Raw genomic sequence first — 16,708 nt, 5'->3', positions numbered from 1 at the left:
GGCTGAAGATATCACTGAGGCAGGGGATACTCTTATTTATGGCTTAACAGGCTTGTATACTATGGGAAGAAAGAAGCAGCGGTTACAGTATACTACTGATATTTCTGTAACTATCTTGTGGCGCTAGCTACTGTCACATATAACCTATGCAGTAGTGATGGGTCGTTCTCGAACGAGTCGGCTCTAAGAGCCGGTTCACATATCAGGAGAGCCTAACTATTTATAAAAGATATGCAAAAAAAATATTTATGAATAAGCAAAAGATTAAAATGAATATAATTAATTCAAAGAACAAAAAATAATATAAATATATGCCTAAATGCTCAAGCGCACGCACATTCGTTCTGACTGTCTGCTCAGACTAACAGCCTCTCCTGTTGTTCCTGTCAATCAGACACGCAGTCTCAACCAATGAACCAACGATGCGCGAGGGAGGGCTGAGCAAACTGGCAATAAAGAAGCAGCGTTTACAGTATGCTACTGATATTTCTGTAGCTATCTTGGCTAAAATAATTACCAGCCATTTTCGATTGTGGAGGACCGAGGTTTTAGAAATTATAGCAATAGTCTTAAGTCCAATGTACACAATTCCAAGCAGGAAAACACTTTCAAAATCACTTATTCCACAACTGTACGAGAGCACACAGGCTTCAGTGTGGGAAAGAGTCCAAAAAGCTACTGCAGTTTGCCTTACCACTGACAGCTGGACATCAAGAGTAACCACTTCTTACATGTTGATTACATGTCACTTCATTGAAGAACTTTCGATGTCATGCTGTCTTCTGGACTGCTTTGAGTTCAGTGACGGACACACCTTAGAGAACTTGGCAGAGGAACTGTTGAGAGTGGCCTGAGAATGGCAAGTAGATGGAAAAGTGGTCTGTTGTGTTAGCGACAATGCAGCTAACATAACCAAAGCCATGAAAATGTTCAAATGGACCCATCATCCATGTCTTGCCCACACAATCAACCTGATTGTAAGAGATGCTCTGAAGGTGATGAAGCCACTGTGGACAAAGTGAAAGTAGCTGTGGAATACTTCCACAGGAGCCCCTTAGGTGCTGAAAAACTAAAGTCTACACAACGCCAGATGGGGATGCCTGAGCTGAGGCCTAAACAAGACTGCCTTGTTCTTCCACCAGCTCAGAGGATCTACAGATCCTCCAAATAGGATTTGACTTCCATTATGGCATCTGCTGAGGGATTCCTTCGTGCTGCATCCCCAGTTGCTCTCTCGTCAAACAGCAGACGTTTGTGGCACTACTGCTGGTGCTTCTGCTCCATCTGATCCCTCTTCTTCCTGTTGCCCTGGTGCCTGAGCCAGCTGACTGCTGGGGCTGTCCCTCCCTGCTGCTGAGATTATTATTTGAAGAGCATCAATCGCTCTGGCATCACTGACCTACCCACGGCGCACTAAAGTCATGACAGGGAGACTCTACATAGTGGCCACATCCGTTACCTCAGAGGGTCTTCTCGAAAACGGGACAAATAATTACTGAGAGAAGAAACTGCATCAGCCCCTTGAAAGTGAGGCAGCTTGCATTTCTTAATGCAAATCTCTCATAAAAGCAAAATATGGTAAGCATTGCTGTGTGCTGCTGGTTATAACATGGCAATACAGAAGAGAGAGAAATGAGGGACCAGTTTAATGTTTTAAGTGGGATGCTGCAGTTTTGCACATTGTTATTTATTTTTCTTTGATATGGTGCAATATTCTATTATTATGTTGTTCAGATTGTATTTGTTTTTAATTGTTACATTTATATGCACTTTGTTTATATACATTAAAAAGTTATACTTTAAATGCAAATGTTTATTAGCATTCTTTTTCATAACAAACCAATGCATTTTTAAATACATTGTGGTTAAGGTAGAGTATGATTTCATTTAATAATTTAATTAGAATTGTTTTAGCACCAATTCAGGTCAAATTATTTCAAAATGTTTGACTTGAAAAAATGCAAAACTTTTTTTTTTGAAGCGCCGTTTTGGAGCTGAAAGAGCTGGCTCTTTTTGGTGAGCTGAGCCGAAAGAGCCGGAATGCCCATCACTACTATGCAGAGGGAGCCAACAATAGCAATAGACAGGGAATAGCTATGAATATTAAAATAATATTGACTATGATCTGTAATCCCGAGAGTGAATTGCATGTCCTGTAGAATACAGCAGGCTTTTCAAACTGGGACGGAGGCAGCCTACCTGTCACGACTTCTGCTGAAGTCGGTTCCTCTCCTCCTTGTTCGGGTGGCGTTCAGAGGTTGACGTCGCCGGTCTTCTAGCCATCGCCGATCCACCTTTCATTTTCCATTTGTTTTGTCTTGTCTTCCTGCACACCTGGTTTACATCTCCTACTAATTTACATGTGTATTTAACCCTCTGTTCCCTCCATGTCTGTGTGGGGTATTGTTTATTGTCAAGGTTGGCACTCTTCCGGCTGGTTTGCGCCGGGTTTTGTTTTACCCATGCTTTGTGGCAGCCGGTACTTTGTACTTTTGTTGCCTCACTTGTTCTGTGGGCATTTGTTTTTGTGAAGCGGTTGTGTTCTGTATTATGATTGCCTAAGTAAAGTGCGTTGTCCATTCATCTGTCTTCTCCTGCCCCTGACTTCCATGCACCAGCTACTGGCTGGTGTGTTTCCGGACATATTCAATCAATCCTTATCCCAGTCTGCTGTTCCCACATGCTTCAAGAGGGCCACCATTGTTCCTGTTCCCAAGAAAGCTAAGGTAACTGAGCTAAACGACTACCGCCCTGTAGCACTCACTTCAGTCATCATGAAGTGCTTTGAGAGACTAGTCAAGGACTATATCACCTCCACCCTACCTGACACCCTAGACCCATTCCAATTTGCTTACCGCCCCAATAGGTCCACAGACGACACAATCGTAACCACACTGCACACTGCCCTAACCCATCTGGACAAGAGGAATATTTGTGATAATGCTGCATTTAACACCATAGTATCCTCCAAAGTGCCCTCCATAGTACCCCCCCCCCCCCCCCCCCCTCGACCCCCCCGCCCTTCGCAACTGGGTCCTGGACTTCCTGATGGGCCGCCCCCAGGTGGTGAGGGTAGGTAACAACATCTCCACCCCGCTGATCCTCAACACTGGGGCCCCACAAGGGTGCGTTCTGAGCCCTCTTCTGTACTCCCTGTTCACCCACGACTGCGTGGCCATGCACGCCTCCAACTCAATCATCAAGTTTGCGGACGACACTACAGTGGTAGGCTTGATTACCAACAACGACGAGACGGCCTACAGGGAGGAGGTGAGAGCCCTCGGAGTGTGGTATCAGGAAAATAACCTCACATCAACAAAACAAAGGAGATTATTGTGGACTTCAGGAAACAGCAGAGGGAGCACCCCCCTATCCACATCAACAGGACAGTAGTGGAGAGGGTAGTAAGTTTTAACTTCCTCGGCGTACACATCACGGACAAACTGTTCCCCCTGCTATCATCCAGAAGTACAGGTGCATCAAAGCAGGGATGAGAGACTGAAAAACAGCTTCTATCTCAAGGCCATCAGACTGTTAAACAGCCACCACTAATATTGAGTGGCTGCTGCCAACATACTGACTCAACTCTAGCCACTTTAATAATGGAAATTGATGGAAAGAAATGTATCACTAGCCACTTTAAACAATGCCACTTAATATCATGTTTACATACCCTACATTACTCATCTCATTACTCATCTCATGACTGGAAGTCTACTGGAACATTAGCATGCTAGCTGTTCCTCTTCATCTGACTCTGGGGAACTAGATAAAAGGCTTCATTGCAAAATCTCGAACTATCCCTTTAATATAGTGTAAATTACAAGGTTTTTTTTAGGCGTGCTGTCTGTCTCAGTGATAACTTTCCGGATGGAAAACTGTTTCAGTGTCAATTTGAAGGAAAACAACCAAATAGAAGGCAGTAAAGATATTGAACTATATATATATTTTTAATCATAATCCTTGAGAACTAACAATCAAATAAAAACTAGACAGTCAGCAAGGTTCCCCCACCCAAAAAAAGAAACAGGCATTCAGGCCACATGCCATTGATTTTGTTAAAATGTTTGAGCAGAAGAACACATCATTAGCCATGGATAAAATGGCAGGAAATTAGCTTTAAAACTGAATAAAATCTCAGCTCAATGCCAAACTATGTAAAATTCATGGAAATGTGCTTCAAAAGTGCAACATTTTCTCTCAGCTCAAGAAAAAAAATATTGCAGAAAATTTGCTGTACAACAGCAATGTATTTTTCTAGCTAATAGACTATGTTTGAGTTTATGCTTCCTCTTCCAATGAACTGTGAGAAGATCAAAATAATGAAACTGTCCACCAAATCTATTCATTTTAAAATGTTGATTACTTCCACTTGCCATTATCAACCACCTTTTCTAACCTATGATGGGGGATCCCTGGGTAGCCAGTTTTCCTGGGAAAGAAAAGTTTGAAAACCCCTGGCCTACAGAACATGTTCTAAAAGTAGAACAATGTGATCATGGATGAATCATTTAGCAATAGGGGATCTAAACTCTGTCATGCATTCGCCAGGAATGTCATTTGCACAATCAGCTACATTGTTTATTTGTTATTCTGCAGGTTGCATTGACGATTGTGTCCGAAATAAAATTACAACTTTTATTTGGATTAATGACCTCCTACTTAAGATACAGTGTACATTAAATACACAAAATAATATTTCCTCTTTCTATGAAGAAAATTATTTATACAATGCCCAATTATTTTGGGATAGGTTTCTATAATCCATGTCTTCATTATAATTCAGTTTTTGATGTGATTTCAGATGGGCGCTAACTTTGTCCTGAATGAAGGCGGGAAAGTGATCCTCTCTCATCCCTGCAAGAATCCAATGGACAAGCCTGAAGTAACACAGATGGTGGCTACCCTCTCGTCTGGTGGCCATCCAACTAGCTTATAATGTAGTAATGACTCACTTCATCTGAGTGGACATGGCACTGACCCCTCATTGGAAGGGCACCTCCTTGGCTTGTGTGGATGAAGACACGGCTCAAGCGTATGACCTCCTGAAGAGCAGTGTCTGAATGGAACTCACAAGCCAAGAACAATCACCATTCCTGCTGCGGGATCAGTGCTGCGCTAGTGCTATTATTCCTGACTGAATTCTATAATTGTCAATTCTAATGTTCTAACTTTTTATTAAATTAATTCAGATCTCAAGGATTTTTGAAGGTCCATTGCAGCCATTTTTATCTCAATATTAAATCATTTCTGGGTAACAATTAAGTAATTTACTGTGATTATTTTTGACCATTTTAATTGAAAACAAAATAGCTTCTTAGCAAACTGCAATTTCTCAAGCAAGAATTTAGCTAGGACTGTCTGGGAGTGGTCTGAGAGAGGGGCCTAATTGGAGGAGCCTAATGGGAGTTGTAAATAAGAATTTGTTCTTAACTGACTTGCATGATTAAAGGTTAAATAACATTTTTATTTTTTAAAGAACTTTGCCAGCCAGTATGGCAATGGAACATTTAGAACGAACGACTGAGTTGCGTCCATAGGTACAGAACAAAAGATTGAACGACTGGGTCGCATCTCTGGCAACCGAACCAATAGAACGAACGACCAACCGGCCGCTTGAAGCTGGTGTTTTGGATTATATATTGGCACGGTTCGTCTCAGGCCTGACAACACCCGAGCCATTATCACATTATCACGGGCATTATCACTTAATTAACTTATACCACCTGGTGATGTCACAATTTCAAAGTATTATTCCAACCTCATAGTGTGGAAATATAAACTGAGTGTACAAAGCATTATGCTCTTTCCATGATAGACTGACCAGGTGAATTCAGGTGAAAGCTATGATCCATTATTGATGTCACTTGTTAAATCCACCTCAATCAGTGTAGATGAAGGGGAGGAGAAAGGTTAAAGAATGGATTTTAAGCCTTAAGACAATTGAGTTTAACTCAATATTTGGACAGTGTTCTTAATGTTTTGTACACTGTGTAAAAAAAAACACTGGACATCACATTTTTGACTGCACTGGCCCTTTAAGGATAATCACTGACTTTATGAGTAAAACAAATCTGATCATGATACTGTGACCGAGCATTTTCAAATATTTTATTGCCAAATATTTGTCCTGGAACTATGCTGTTTACATTAACTGTGAAAAAGTACAGTAATAACATTGTATGCTTTTAATCATGATAAACTGAATAAATATTTTGATCATCCAATTTTAGATTAAATATTCGATCCAAAGTATTCCGTATTCAGCTGAAGAGATTTGCGTATCTTAGAGTGAGTAATAAATTACGTATATATTTATTTGTTCAGTGTGGACTAAGATGAGCACTGTCTGTGCAGTTTCCTTTTTTTTAACAGTATGTTAAATGTGTTATGGATTATTATTCAACACAAGCTCAATCAGCTAGTAAACTAAAATGTTCTTGAGTATTGAACAGTATGATATATAGATTACAACCCACTTCTTTGTGGATCAATGACATCCCCTATTGCTTTTTAAACAAACAAACAAAAAAACTAAAGATTTTACTATATAACAAGATAGACAACTACTCATGATAGATAATCTACTAGGTACATTTCTCAAGCTTGGCTGGATTTGTGTTTCTGAAATGTCAGATACTCGTCAATAGTTTGAAGAAAAGGATTAGGCATCAAACTCACAGAGGTAAGACATGTTCCTGTCACAATAGTTGTCCCACCAGTCCCCATCATCTGACGCCATGGCCACACAGTTCTCCCGCTTGCCTCCGTCCGGCTGGCTGGAGAGGAAGTGCTTGCGCCACTGGAAGTAGGTGACGCGTGTGTTGTCCTCAAACAGGTAGAGTCCCTCAGAGCGCAGGTCATTGATGCCCAGCCACACAGGCCAGTTCCCTGGCTGAAAGAAAGCCTTGACGTAGTCTGCCAGGGCTTCCTGTTCCTTCCTGTCCCGAGGCATGGCCATCCTTCCACCACGCTCCAGGCACTTCTGGGCTGCCCCTGCATACGAGACGTATGTGCGGTAGACCAGATAGCACTTATACCCTACCCGTCGGCCCTTATGACATCCTAGGAAGTGGAGGAAACATTTCACCTTTAGTTTTTCATGATTTTATCATGCTTTTTCATCCTTCCATTTTAAAACATTTGAACCATTGAGAGCAAAATGTTCAAAGGAGGTATGCAGAGTGCAGACATACCCTCCAAGCGGCCAATCTCCTTGCGGTTCTCTTTCGTGAGGAGCGATATCTGTTGCATGGTCTCCTCTACCTCCCCGAGGGTGCCGTCCAGCCGGGACACTCTGTCCAACAGTTGGGTCACCTTCACGTCCAGGGTGTAGTGGCCGACATTCAGTCTGTGGATGGCCTGATCCATTGTTGCCAGCCTGGACACTGTTTAAGAGAAAACCTCAGAAGTTATGTCTGTCAATTCAGCAATAATTTGCATAGTGTGTAGTGTATAACTTTTGTTGAGTCTGTGCAGACATACAAATATAGTTGTATGTGTTGTCAAAGTCTGAGACAGGACTGGGCTCTTGCTCATCCGGTGAGTCTTCTCTCGCCTGTTTCCCCTGAGTCTCTGGGTTCTGAAGGGAACAGTGAGGGTAAAACATTTGCAACCAATACTCCAGCTCCTCCACTGATTTCTATTATAGTGTACTGTTACACTAAATACCTTCACTAAAAATACACTAGAGTTAAAAAGACAAAACTAGTCTAGGGGTTTCCATGCAATAAGGACAACATAATGAAAATGTTACAGTACTCTATTTGAGTTTATGTGCATCTGGAGAATTCATTCCATTCTTACTGCGCTAACAATGTGCTACTATACTGCCTTAACTGATTTTATGTCTTAGCTCAAAATCTTCAAGCGAGTACAAGTCCTCACCTCAGATGGTGTTGCATCGAAAGGATCTCCATCTTTGGTGCCGCTGTCCAGATCAGTCAAGCTGAGTGAACACATACACAAGACGATGACTAGGATGGCTGCTATTCCCATTTTACCCTGTATCGGTATCCCTCTGTCGTGCCCCCTCTCTCTCAATCTCACTCTCTCCTGTCGTTCTGACTCCCCAACAACAGGAAACCTGCTTTTCCTATCACCTCCCACTTCCACGCTTTGTGTTAACAGTGCATTTTTAGAGGTGGACCTTTGGTGGCACACATGTTCCTTATTAATACAGTCCACTTTTATAACGGCGAACATGAGGATTTGCCAGTGTAAATAAATCACAGTAGTAGAGGCAATGATTGTGGTGAGTAAATGTGCAGGGGAAAGGAGAGAGTCAATGTATCCCTATGTGCTGAAGTCATGGCAGACAGGAGGAATGCCAGTTAAAATGCCACAAAAATCATACTTTCCATTCCACAGAACTTGGACATGAGCAAGCTAGGTCTGCTAGGATGTTTGGGTGTGGCTACTGCCAGACACTGAAAGGGGTGAGTGTGAGGCAAAACTGAAATTTTCATACAGATTGATGAGGATAACTGTACAACGCAAAAATAAGATGTCCAGTATCCTCCATAAGCATGTTTTTTTTACATTTACATTTACATTTAAGTCATTTAGCAGACGCTCTTATCCAGAGCGACTTACAAATTGGTGCATTCACCTTATGACATCCAGTAGAACAGTAACTTTACAATAGTGCATCTAAATCTTAAAGGGGGGTGAGAAGGATTACTTATCCTATCCTAGGTATTCCTTAAAGAGGTGGGGTTTCAGGTGTCTCCGGAAGGTGGTGATTGACTCCGCTGTCCTGGCGTCGTGAGGGAGTTTGTTCCACCATTGGGGGGCCAGAGCAGCGAACAGTTTTGACTGGGCTGAGCGGGAACTGTACTTCCTCAGTGGTAGGGAGGCGAGCAGGCCAGAGGTGGATGAACGCAGTGCCCTTGTTTGGGTGTAGGGCCTGATCAGAGCCTGGAGGTACTGAGGTGCCGTTCCCCTCACAGCTCCGTAGGCAAGCACCATGGTCTTGTAGCGGATGCGAGCTTCAACTGGAAGCCAGTGGAGAGAGCGGAGGAGCGGGGTGACGTGAGAGAACTTGGGAAGGTTGAACACCAGACGGGCTGCGGCGTTCTGGATGAGTTGTAGGGGTTTAATGGCACAGGCAGAGAGCCCAGCCAACAGCGAGTTGCAGTAATCCAGACGGGAGATGACAAGTGCCTGGATTAGGACTTGCGCCGCTTCCTGTGTGAGGCAGGGTCGTACTCTGCGGATGTTGTAGAGCATGAGCGACCTGTCAGGTAGGACGCAATCCAAGCGTGGGCCGCGCCGGAGATGCCCAACTCGGAGGGTGGAGAGGAGGATCTGATGGTTCACAGTATCGAAGGCAGCCGATAGGTCTAGAAGGATGAGAGCAGAAGAGAGAGAGTTAGCTTTAGCAGTGCGGAGCGCCTCCGTGATACAGAGAAGAGCAGTCTCAGTTGAATGACTAGTCTTGAAACCTGACTGATTTGGATCAAGAAGGTCATTCAGAGAGAGATAACGGGAGAGCTGGCCAAGGACGGCACGTTCAAGAGTTTTGGAGAGAAAAGAAAGAAGGGATACTGGTCTGTAGTTGTTGACATCGGAGGGATCGAGTGTAGGTTTTTTGAGAAGGGGTGCAACTCTCGCTCTCTTGAAGACGGAAGGGACGTAGCCAGCGGTCAGGGATGAGTTGATGAGCGAGGTGAGGTAAGGGAGAAGGTCTCCGGAAATGGTCTGGAGAAGAGAGGAGGGGATAGGGTCAAGCGGGCAGGTTGTTGGGCGGCCGGCCGTCACAAGACGCGAGATTTCATCTGGAGAGAGAGAGGAGAAAGAGGTCAGAGCACAGGGTAGGGCAGTGTGAGCAGAACCAGCGGTGCCGTTTGACTTAGCAAACGAGGATCGGATGTCGTCGACCTTCTTTTCAAAATGGTTGACGAAGTCATCTGCAGAGAGGGAGGAGGGGGGAGGATTCAGGAGGGAGGAGAAGGTGGCAAAGAGCTTCCTAGGGTTAGAGGCAGATGCTTGGAATTTAGAGTGGTAGAAAATGGCTTTAGCAGCAGAGACAGAGGAGGAAAATGTAGAGAGGAGGGAGTGAAAGGATGCCAGGTCCGCAGGGAGGCGAGTTTTCCTCCATTTCTGCTCGGCTGCCCGGAGCCCTGTTCTGTGAGCTCGCAATGAGTCGTCGAGCCACGGGGCGGGAGGGGAGGACCGAGCCGGCCTGGAGGATAGGGGACATAGAGAGTCAAAGGAATTTTTACAGTACACTTGGAGTAACTTAACCAATACAGACATATGTCTGATGCTTTGCTGGTTTTACCTTTCCATTTTATCAGGGTCTGCTCAGACAGTTCATTCTCTATTTGTATATTTGTGAGATGTTCTCAATTGAACCAAGATCTCTGCTGCCACATTGTGGACTGATATTGTCACTGAATCAAAACAAATGTACAATCCCAGAACAGACTTCCTTCTCTATAATTTATTTGCTTTGAATCCAGATTTTCAAAATCTATGAGTGCAATATAGCATACAGTAAATATAATTTACATACAAAATTCTGTAAAATAGCACTCTTGTAATGTAAAATGGTTGTAGATCTATATTGCAAGTGGTATAAATCACTTAACATGCTGGCTTTCTAAACATACCGCTTTGAGTGCTTCTCATTAGTGTACACTACAGTAATGCTTAGCACTAGTACGAGGTCAGAGTAAAAAAGGTAAAGGTAACAGCTGGAGGATGCGGGTTCTGGCAGTGGGGAATCAAAAGCACACGTAGTGAGATATGCCATAAAAAGACATTTAGGATGAATAGACATCGTCAGTTCAATTGTTGGCTTTCCTTAATACATGTATTAAAATGGTCATCAAAATGGTCCTTCGAGTGTTGAGTTGATCCAGTCACTCAATGTTGTTACTTGAAGCCGCTGTTACCAGTTGTCAAGAAAGTCAAATCCGGTCTTCAGGACGTTGCTGCTGGTATTAAACTGGTAGGAGAAAAAAAAGAACATTCAAGTAAATGTACTATGTAACATGTAATACAGAGTAATTAGACTGTTACTACACAGGTAAATGCTGTTGCCAATTGATCAGTATCAAACCACAATGGGTTGTTCACCTGAGCGAAGGTGGGACTGGTGGCCAGTTGCGACTCAGACTGAGCAGCAGCCTTGTCCTCTCTCTCTCTGGCAGTGTTGCCTGAGTGGGCAGGGGAATTGGTGGGCAGCCCCGGGGATTTCTTGGCCAGCCCTGGAGTGAAGACGTCCTCCACTGTGTTGCTGACTGAGGGGAGGGTGCTCTGAGCGTGCTCCCAGCCAGCCACAGTGGACGACACACTGATAAGAGCAGGGGTAGGAGTCATGCTCATAGGGGTCACACTTATGGCTGCTGGGGGGGGGACACCGATGGGCACAGGGGGAGGAGGTGCAGGCGGCCTGGGGGATCTCTGCGAGGTCACCCGTACCGGGGGTGGGCTCTCCTCTGCCTCCTTGGGGGTGGGCTCCTGACGAAGGTAGGAGGGCAGTGGCTTCTCCCCCTTCTCCAAGGACTTGATTTGGCTGGGGGTTAGGGATTGGAAGTCTGCCTGTTCACCCTCCAGCCTGGATCTCTCAGCACTGATCTTCCAGAAGGAGGAGGACTCCTCTTTCCTGCCCAGGCCGAGGCTCTCGCCATTGGACACCTTGCTCAGCTGGCTGCTCTGGGTGACATTAGTTGGCTTGTAGTTAGCGATTGAAGAGGAGATGCCCTGCACAGATTCACCTGTTGTCATGCTGATGTCCAACTGGCTCTGTAAAGAGAGAGGATATACTGTGTTGACCAAAAATAAAATGTGTACTGTAGCTACATCAATATAAGGTAATCTTGTGAATGGTAGAATACAACATGGGCACAGTCATACACACCTTGGTCTCCCAGGAAAATGGGGCAGAGTGCTCATCTTGCCAAGTTATGTCCTGAAATTGAAAACAAACAGATGTTTTCATAAAAGTGTGATGATTAGTGACAAACCACTACTCGCTTCACATGCAGAAACACTACCAGTCAGGTTAATGGACTATAGCTAGCTGGCTGAGTGTTTTGATAATCGAGGGAATCAATTGACAGCAAAACAAAAATAGCTAGTTTCCCAGATTTTCCAAATCAGACAGAGCATGTTATCATAACAAATGCCCATCCGTATATACCACGGGGAAGACCATGTTGAAAAGTGCCATCTGATCCATCTCGATCTCTTGCATGGTTTTGTTACTGGTATGATGTTTACCAGCCAAAATCTCTGTCGTGGCTAACCAAATTCGTGTGTTAGCCATTTTAGCTAGCTGGAATCATGCGAGAAAACGTAGATCATTCTATATGAAATAGATATGTGGCTACCAATGCAAATCGGGTAAAAGTCCATACCTCAACACCAAAATGGACAATTTTCTGTCCGGTCTGAATGAGCAATTTAGGATAACAAATGACTTCTTCTCGGTCAACCCTATGCATAGCATATCGAGCACGAATATGTGGGTCCATCATTCCATTGTCGATGGCGCTGTCTTGTTCATTCGGTGTCATTTTCTCCCAATCGGGTCCATGTCTCTCCTTGATGTTTTCCCTTTCTTGCATTATTTTCCTGGCCATGGAGTTGATGGAGGAGAAATACTCCAACTTTTTCTGCTCCATCCTATGGGCATCGGCCCCTGCCATAGTCGCAGCAGCCATTTTCCGACCAGCTGTACAGCATTCCTAAGCGTTGAAAGGGAGCGGTCATTGATGACGTACGAATGAGCGCGTTCCTCTGCCTTGCTGATGCATGCCAAATATTACAACACCTGAATAGGTAGCTATTTTAAGAATCAGCTAACACCATAGAATTTATAGCAACCTTGGTACTTTCAAGATAACGGGGAACTCACCGAAAAAGAATGTGGTCAAATGATGACGTCAGTCATCTTTCAGGTCGGAAAGTTGGAGCTCTAGAAAGATGCCTGAGTTTCCAACTTGGAATTCCCAGTTGGGGTGGCCGTTAAAAAAAAAATCCCAGTCGGAGCTAAAAAATTTTCCCGAGTTCCCATTTGTCTTGAACAAACTAAAGTCTGATACGTCTGAGATTTCAGAGTTCCCAAATGATTTGAACGCGACAACTGTCAGTCTATGACACAGTCGACGACTTAGCCGTAATAATTGGTGCAACAACGTCTGAGCAGGGGAACGCGACCACTCATTTGCAGCCATATCATTAGAATAGGCTACTATAATGTTCATGAACCTTCTTATGATGGGATAAAAGTCAGACATTTTCGTCAGGGAGTTGGTCAAGCACAATGATTTATATAAACCCTGGATTGTTGATGCTATGTATTGGCCACCGAGAGGCTTTGAAGCCACTGATCGACCACGTAAGCACTCCCTAGTATGAGCAGTCCTCCATAGGAATTAATGGAAATCTACAGTATTTAAATGTTTCAAGGACAAAATTCCATGTATTTAAGTATTTTTGTTGTAGTGGGGACAGTAACATTAGTAATCTCAAAAATATATACTTTAAATAAAATGTTTTTGTATATTTATTCATTTTAAATGTGTTTAGCTAACATAATATCACGTAAAAGTATGCATTAAGTGCCTGTAAAAGAATAAACGTGTCAAAAACGAATGTAGACAATAAGAGCACGTCGTTTTCAATACAGCTCCCCCTCTTAGTCATCAAGGGTTTACACACACCACTTGTCAACCATGGTTTGCCAGTGCTATGATAAGATTACCCAAAGTCCCACAGATGGCGATATTGAGTTATTTCATTATACCGTCCAAATGAAATGTATGCAGCCGGCTCTACACCCCTATCATCCGTTAAAGCTGCAAAGGAGTCGATTTCCTCCTTAACTCGATTTAATGGCTCACAGTTGGGGAAAAACAGGGAAAATGCTTACTTCTTAATAAAACAAAGATTTCCACCACCATTTTCTGACAACTTACGGATGTTGCACACCAACAGTGTTTTGGTACACCAGCAGTACATTCATTTCCAATGCAACGCTGCGTTTGCCTTGCAGCATTGCGTTGCATAAATTTGATTTATCGAACGTATGCAAACTGTATGCTTAGATGGCTTGACAGAAATGGTAGTAGAGGGTTAATGTTGAAATTTTGTTGCACGTATATCCAGATAATGTTGTGTACTATTCTGCGCAAATACACTGTCGGTGTGCTCAAGGCGTAACCCTGACTGAAGTGCACTACAACATCAGGTAGTAGCATTAGCCACCCTAGCATGGTGGTGGAAAAATCCAAGTGAACACTCCTCCAACTCATAATTATGACTAGGAAACTCGGGTGTGATCTCTGGACCCTGATATTTCACACATTCTGAAATCTGACATCACCTACCAGGGCGGCAGGAAGCCCATCAAACGAAAGTCAATGTTGCAGTTGATAATGGCAAACCCTGGCCATGACCACACTATCTGAGGTGTCTCTGGGAGAGTGGGCTATGCAACAAAGTCGATTTCCAATAGGAGAAATATAAGCACCCACTAAATTATTATTTGGTAGAGTGGTTATTGCGTTCCATTCGTGCTCCGAGGCACTTGAACGCTCCAAGTCGTTCCTCTGAAGTAGACAAATCGTTTCTCCAATCACTCCGTCATAACGTGAACGCGCTGTTCACGATGACCCGTGGAAGGTCATACCACGTGACGTCTTCTATCATGTGTTCAGTTTGTCATGTGATTCACCCAGTTCCTGCTGAAGACTACCAGCGGACTTTTGCTGTATCATGTCGGACATAATGCTCTAGTTTATAATACTGGATACAAAACATGCACTCGCTTTGCAATTGTAACAAGGCTGTGCCTTGGAAAATAGTAATGTTACTTGTTTCAATCACAACGGTCCTGGTTACATTTCCCTCCGGCACAGCGGGTTCTGATGTCAGCCTCTGGTACCAAGACCTCTGCAGGTAAAGTATGGAGGCACCGCTCACTGGCGCATTCTCATGACAGTAAAGAAGAGGGTATAAAGCTTCTTCAGAAATGGGAAGGGTATTTAGCAACAAACGCAGCTTATACAGTTCATTTAGAGTGGCACAGAACAATGATATACATATGAGGATGGAAACAGCATTGTGTCTCCATTGTCAGATGCTCCTCATCTGGCGTAGCCCCTGAACCTGGTTTTGCAAGGCAGTTGTTTGGATAGAAAGGTGGTGTGTAGTCAGTTGGCTGACCACGGTCTTTATTATGAGACTCTACTTGTGAGAACATACGGCTTAAAATAGAACTGGCATCTGGAAGAGGTCGGTGGATAGACAGAAGCGTCACGAGTTGTTTATTTGGAAAGAAAATTGTAGGCTAATGTTATGTACTAGGTTAATTAATAGCCATATATGGTGATTGATTTCTGAATCATGAAAACGTTGCTGTGATCATATTTGGAACTGCATATTAATGTATTTTTTTACTATGTTTTCTGAGGACGCATAGATAAAACATAAACAGTGTAATGTTTAGTTATGTTAACATTGAGCTGGTGTGAATGATTGCAAATGTATTTCAACAACTATTATAATTTTTTTCCTTCTGTCTCCTTGTCCTACAGTTACAAATGGGAGGCTATAGACCAAGACAACAAAGTAAAATACACACTGAAGCTCTGTGACTCCTCACCTCACACTGGATGTGGGGCCGGCAGTGCTGTCTGTGCCAACAACCTCACCAGTCAAAATAACCAGTCAGTGGGTGAGTATAGGGACAAGTGTTTTCCCTGACAATGTGACCTGGTCAGTACCAGGTTGTCCCTTGTAACCTATTACAAGGCTCTGGAGTTTTTCCCGGTCTGGTAACTTACGCTCAGGGAAAACTATTGGCTCTAATTCCAGCACAGGGCCCTGCCGCTGTTAGGAGGATGTGCTAAGGGTTCATTAAGTGAGGTTGGCATCTGATTATCTGGCCTGCTGATTAGGCAGAACGTTTTGCTGCTGTAGAATAGATCACTGTAGTATATGCTGCTGCCAGGACACAGTGGGAGTCAGCAATAACACCATGAGCACCCCGAAGTAAGGATGGGCCTGAAAGGATTCCAGTTAGATGCCAGTCAAGTCGATGTCCATTGATTCAGTTGATTTGTTTCAGTGAGGTGCTGGTTTAATGCAGTTTTGTGAAGAGACACAATTTGTTATAAAATACAAAGTTTGCATTATGATTTGGTGAAAGGTCAATTATTAGGGTCTGTTCAACCAAACAAAACTTAAAAGGTAGGCAAACTTTTACTGGGAGTTTTATCTTATCAAACTGTTCCTCAATGATGACACATTTTCCAGTACTATTTGGTAATGGATGTCATTAAAATCCCCCAACTGAAAAAATGGGAGCCTTATCCTCAGCTTTTGCTGTAAACAGAGGAAGCACTGATATCAAACTAATTGAATCACACTTAATACTTTGCTTTGCTTCACTTTAGTGCTGACGTAGCTAAGCATTTCAGAGAAGTGGTTTTCCTTGACAAATATAGGCTAGCTGTTTTGGCTATACATGTTTTGTGGTTTACCTGGACTTACTCATCATTTTTTCAGCTCAAATTAATGTGCTCAAATGAATCTGCGTTGTAAGGAGGCCATGACAGAGAACAGGGTTACTGGACTAGACTATTCCATAACATGATCATCACAATAAGTCCCGGCCTGGGACACTTGACTGCGCTCAGGGTGAAACAAAGTCGGGTCATGATTAAAGTCTACATGAGAAAAATGCCTGCAG

General features: G+C 43.5%; 3 protein-coding genes across 3 annotated transcripts in view; 1 reads left to right on the top strand and 2 right to left on the bottom strand.

Annotated features, from left to right (window-relative positions):
* Positions 1-6,092: 6,092 nt before the first annotated feature.
* Positions 6,093-8,500, bottom strand: LOC123990745 (C-type lectin domain family 11 member A-like). The gene is made up of 4 exons (XM_046291568.1): positions 7,888-8,500; positions 7,486-7,582; positions 7,197-7,388; positions 6,093-7,065 (listed from the first exon to the last, which is right to left on the bottom strand). The coding sequence occupies exons 1-4, from the start codon at positions 8,203-8,205 to the stop codon at positions 6,665-6,667; spliced, it is 1,008 nt and encodes a 335-aa protein (XP_046147524.1). The 5' UTR covers positions 8,206-8,500; the 3' UTR covers positions 6,093-6,664.
* Positions 8,501-10,425: 1,925 nt separating this feature from the next.
* Positions 10,426-12,743, bottom strand: LOC123990743 (uncharacterized protein C1orf198 homolog). The gene is made up of 4 exons (XM_046291563.1): positions 12,369-12,743; positions 11,870-11,920; positions 11,086-11,754; positions 10,426-10,954 (listed from the first exon to the last, which is right to left on the bottom strand). Exons 1-4 carry the CDS (start codon positions 12,672-12,674, stop codon positions 10,898-10,900), a joined length of 1,083 nt encoding a protein of 360 aa, XP_046147519.1. The 5' UTR covers positions 12,675-12,743; the 3' UTR covers positions 10,426-10,897.
* Positions 12,744-14,676: 1,933 nt separating this feature from the next.
* LOC123990742 (cation-independent mannose-6-phosphate receptor-like) overlaps positions 14,677-16,708 on the top strand; it is a 38,846-nt gene continuing 36,814 nt past the window's right edge. Inside the window, 2 exon segments of the mRNA XM_046291562.1 lie at positions 14,677-14,913; positions 15,552-15,691. Of these exon segments, the coding sequence (XP_046147518.1) occupies positions 14,774-14,913; positions 15,552-15,691 (280 nt within the window). The 5' untranslated portion in view covers positions 14,677-14,773.

Source organism: Oncorhynchus gorbuscha, linkage group LG12, assembly GCF_021184085.1.
Source record: "Oncorhynchus gorbuscha isolate QuinsamMale2020 ecotype Even-year linkage group LG12, OgorEven_v1.0, whole genome shotgun sequence".
Lineage (NCBI taxonomy): Eukaryota > Metazoa > Chordata > Actinopteri > Salmoniformes > Salmonidae > Oncorhynchus > Oncorhynchus gorbuscha.
Note: the sequence above shows the minus strand (reverse complement) of the source record. Positions and strands in the feature narration are given on the sequence as shown.

Excerpts from the sequence above, each read along its gene's own strand:
- LOC123990745 (XM_046291568.1), bottom strand. The coding sequence starts at position 8,205 with ATGTTCGCCGTTATAAAAGTGGACTGTATTAATAAGGAACATGTGTGC. Across the intron at positions 7,389-7,485 it reads CAACACATACAACTATATTT|TGTCCAGGCTGGCAACAATG; the intron begins GTATGTCTGCAC and ends TCTCTTAAACAG. Across the intron at positions 7,066-7,196 it reads GGAGATTGGCCGCTTGGAGG|GATGTCATAAGGGCCGACGG; the intron begins GTATGTCTGCAC and ends TCCACTTCCTAG.
- LOC123990743 (XM_046291563.1), bottom strand. The coding sequence starts at position 12,674 with ATGGCTGCTGCGACTATGGCAGGGGCCGATGCCCATAGGATGGAGCAG. Across the intron at positions 11,755-11,869 it reads CATTTTCCTGGGAGACCAAG|AGCCAGTTGGACATCAGCAT; the intron begins GTGTGTATGACT and ends CTCTCTTTACAG. Across the intron at positions 10,955-11,085 it reads CCAGTCCCACCTTCGCTCAG|TTTAATACCAGCAGCAACGT; the intron begins GTGAACAACCCA and ends TTCTCCTACCAG.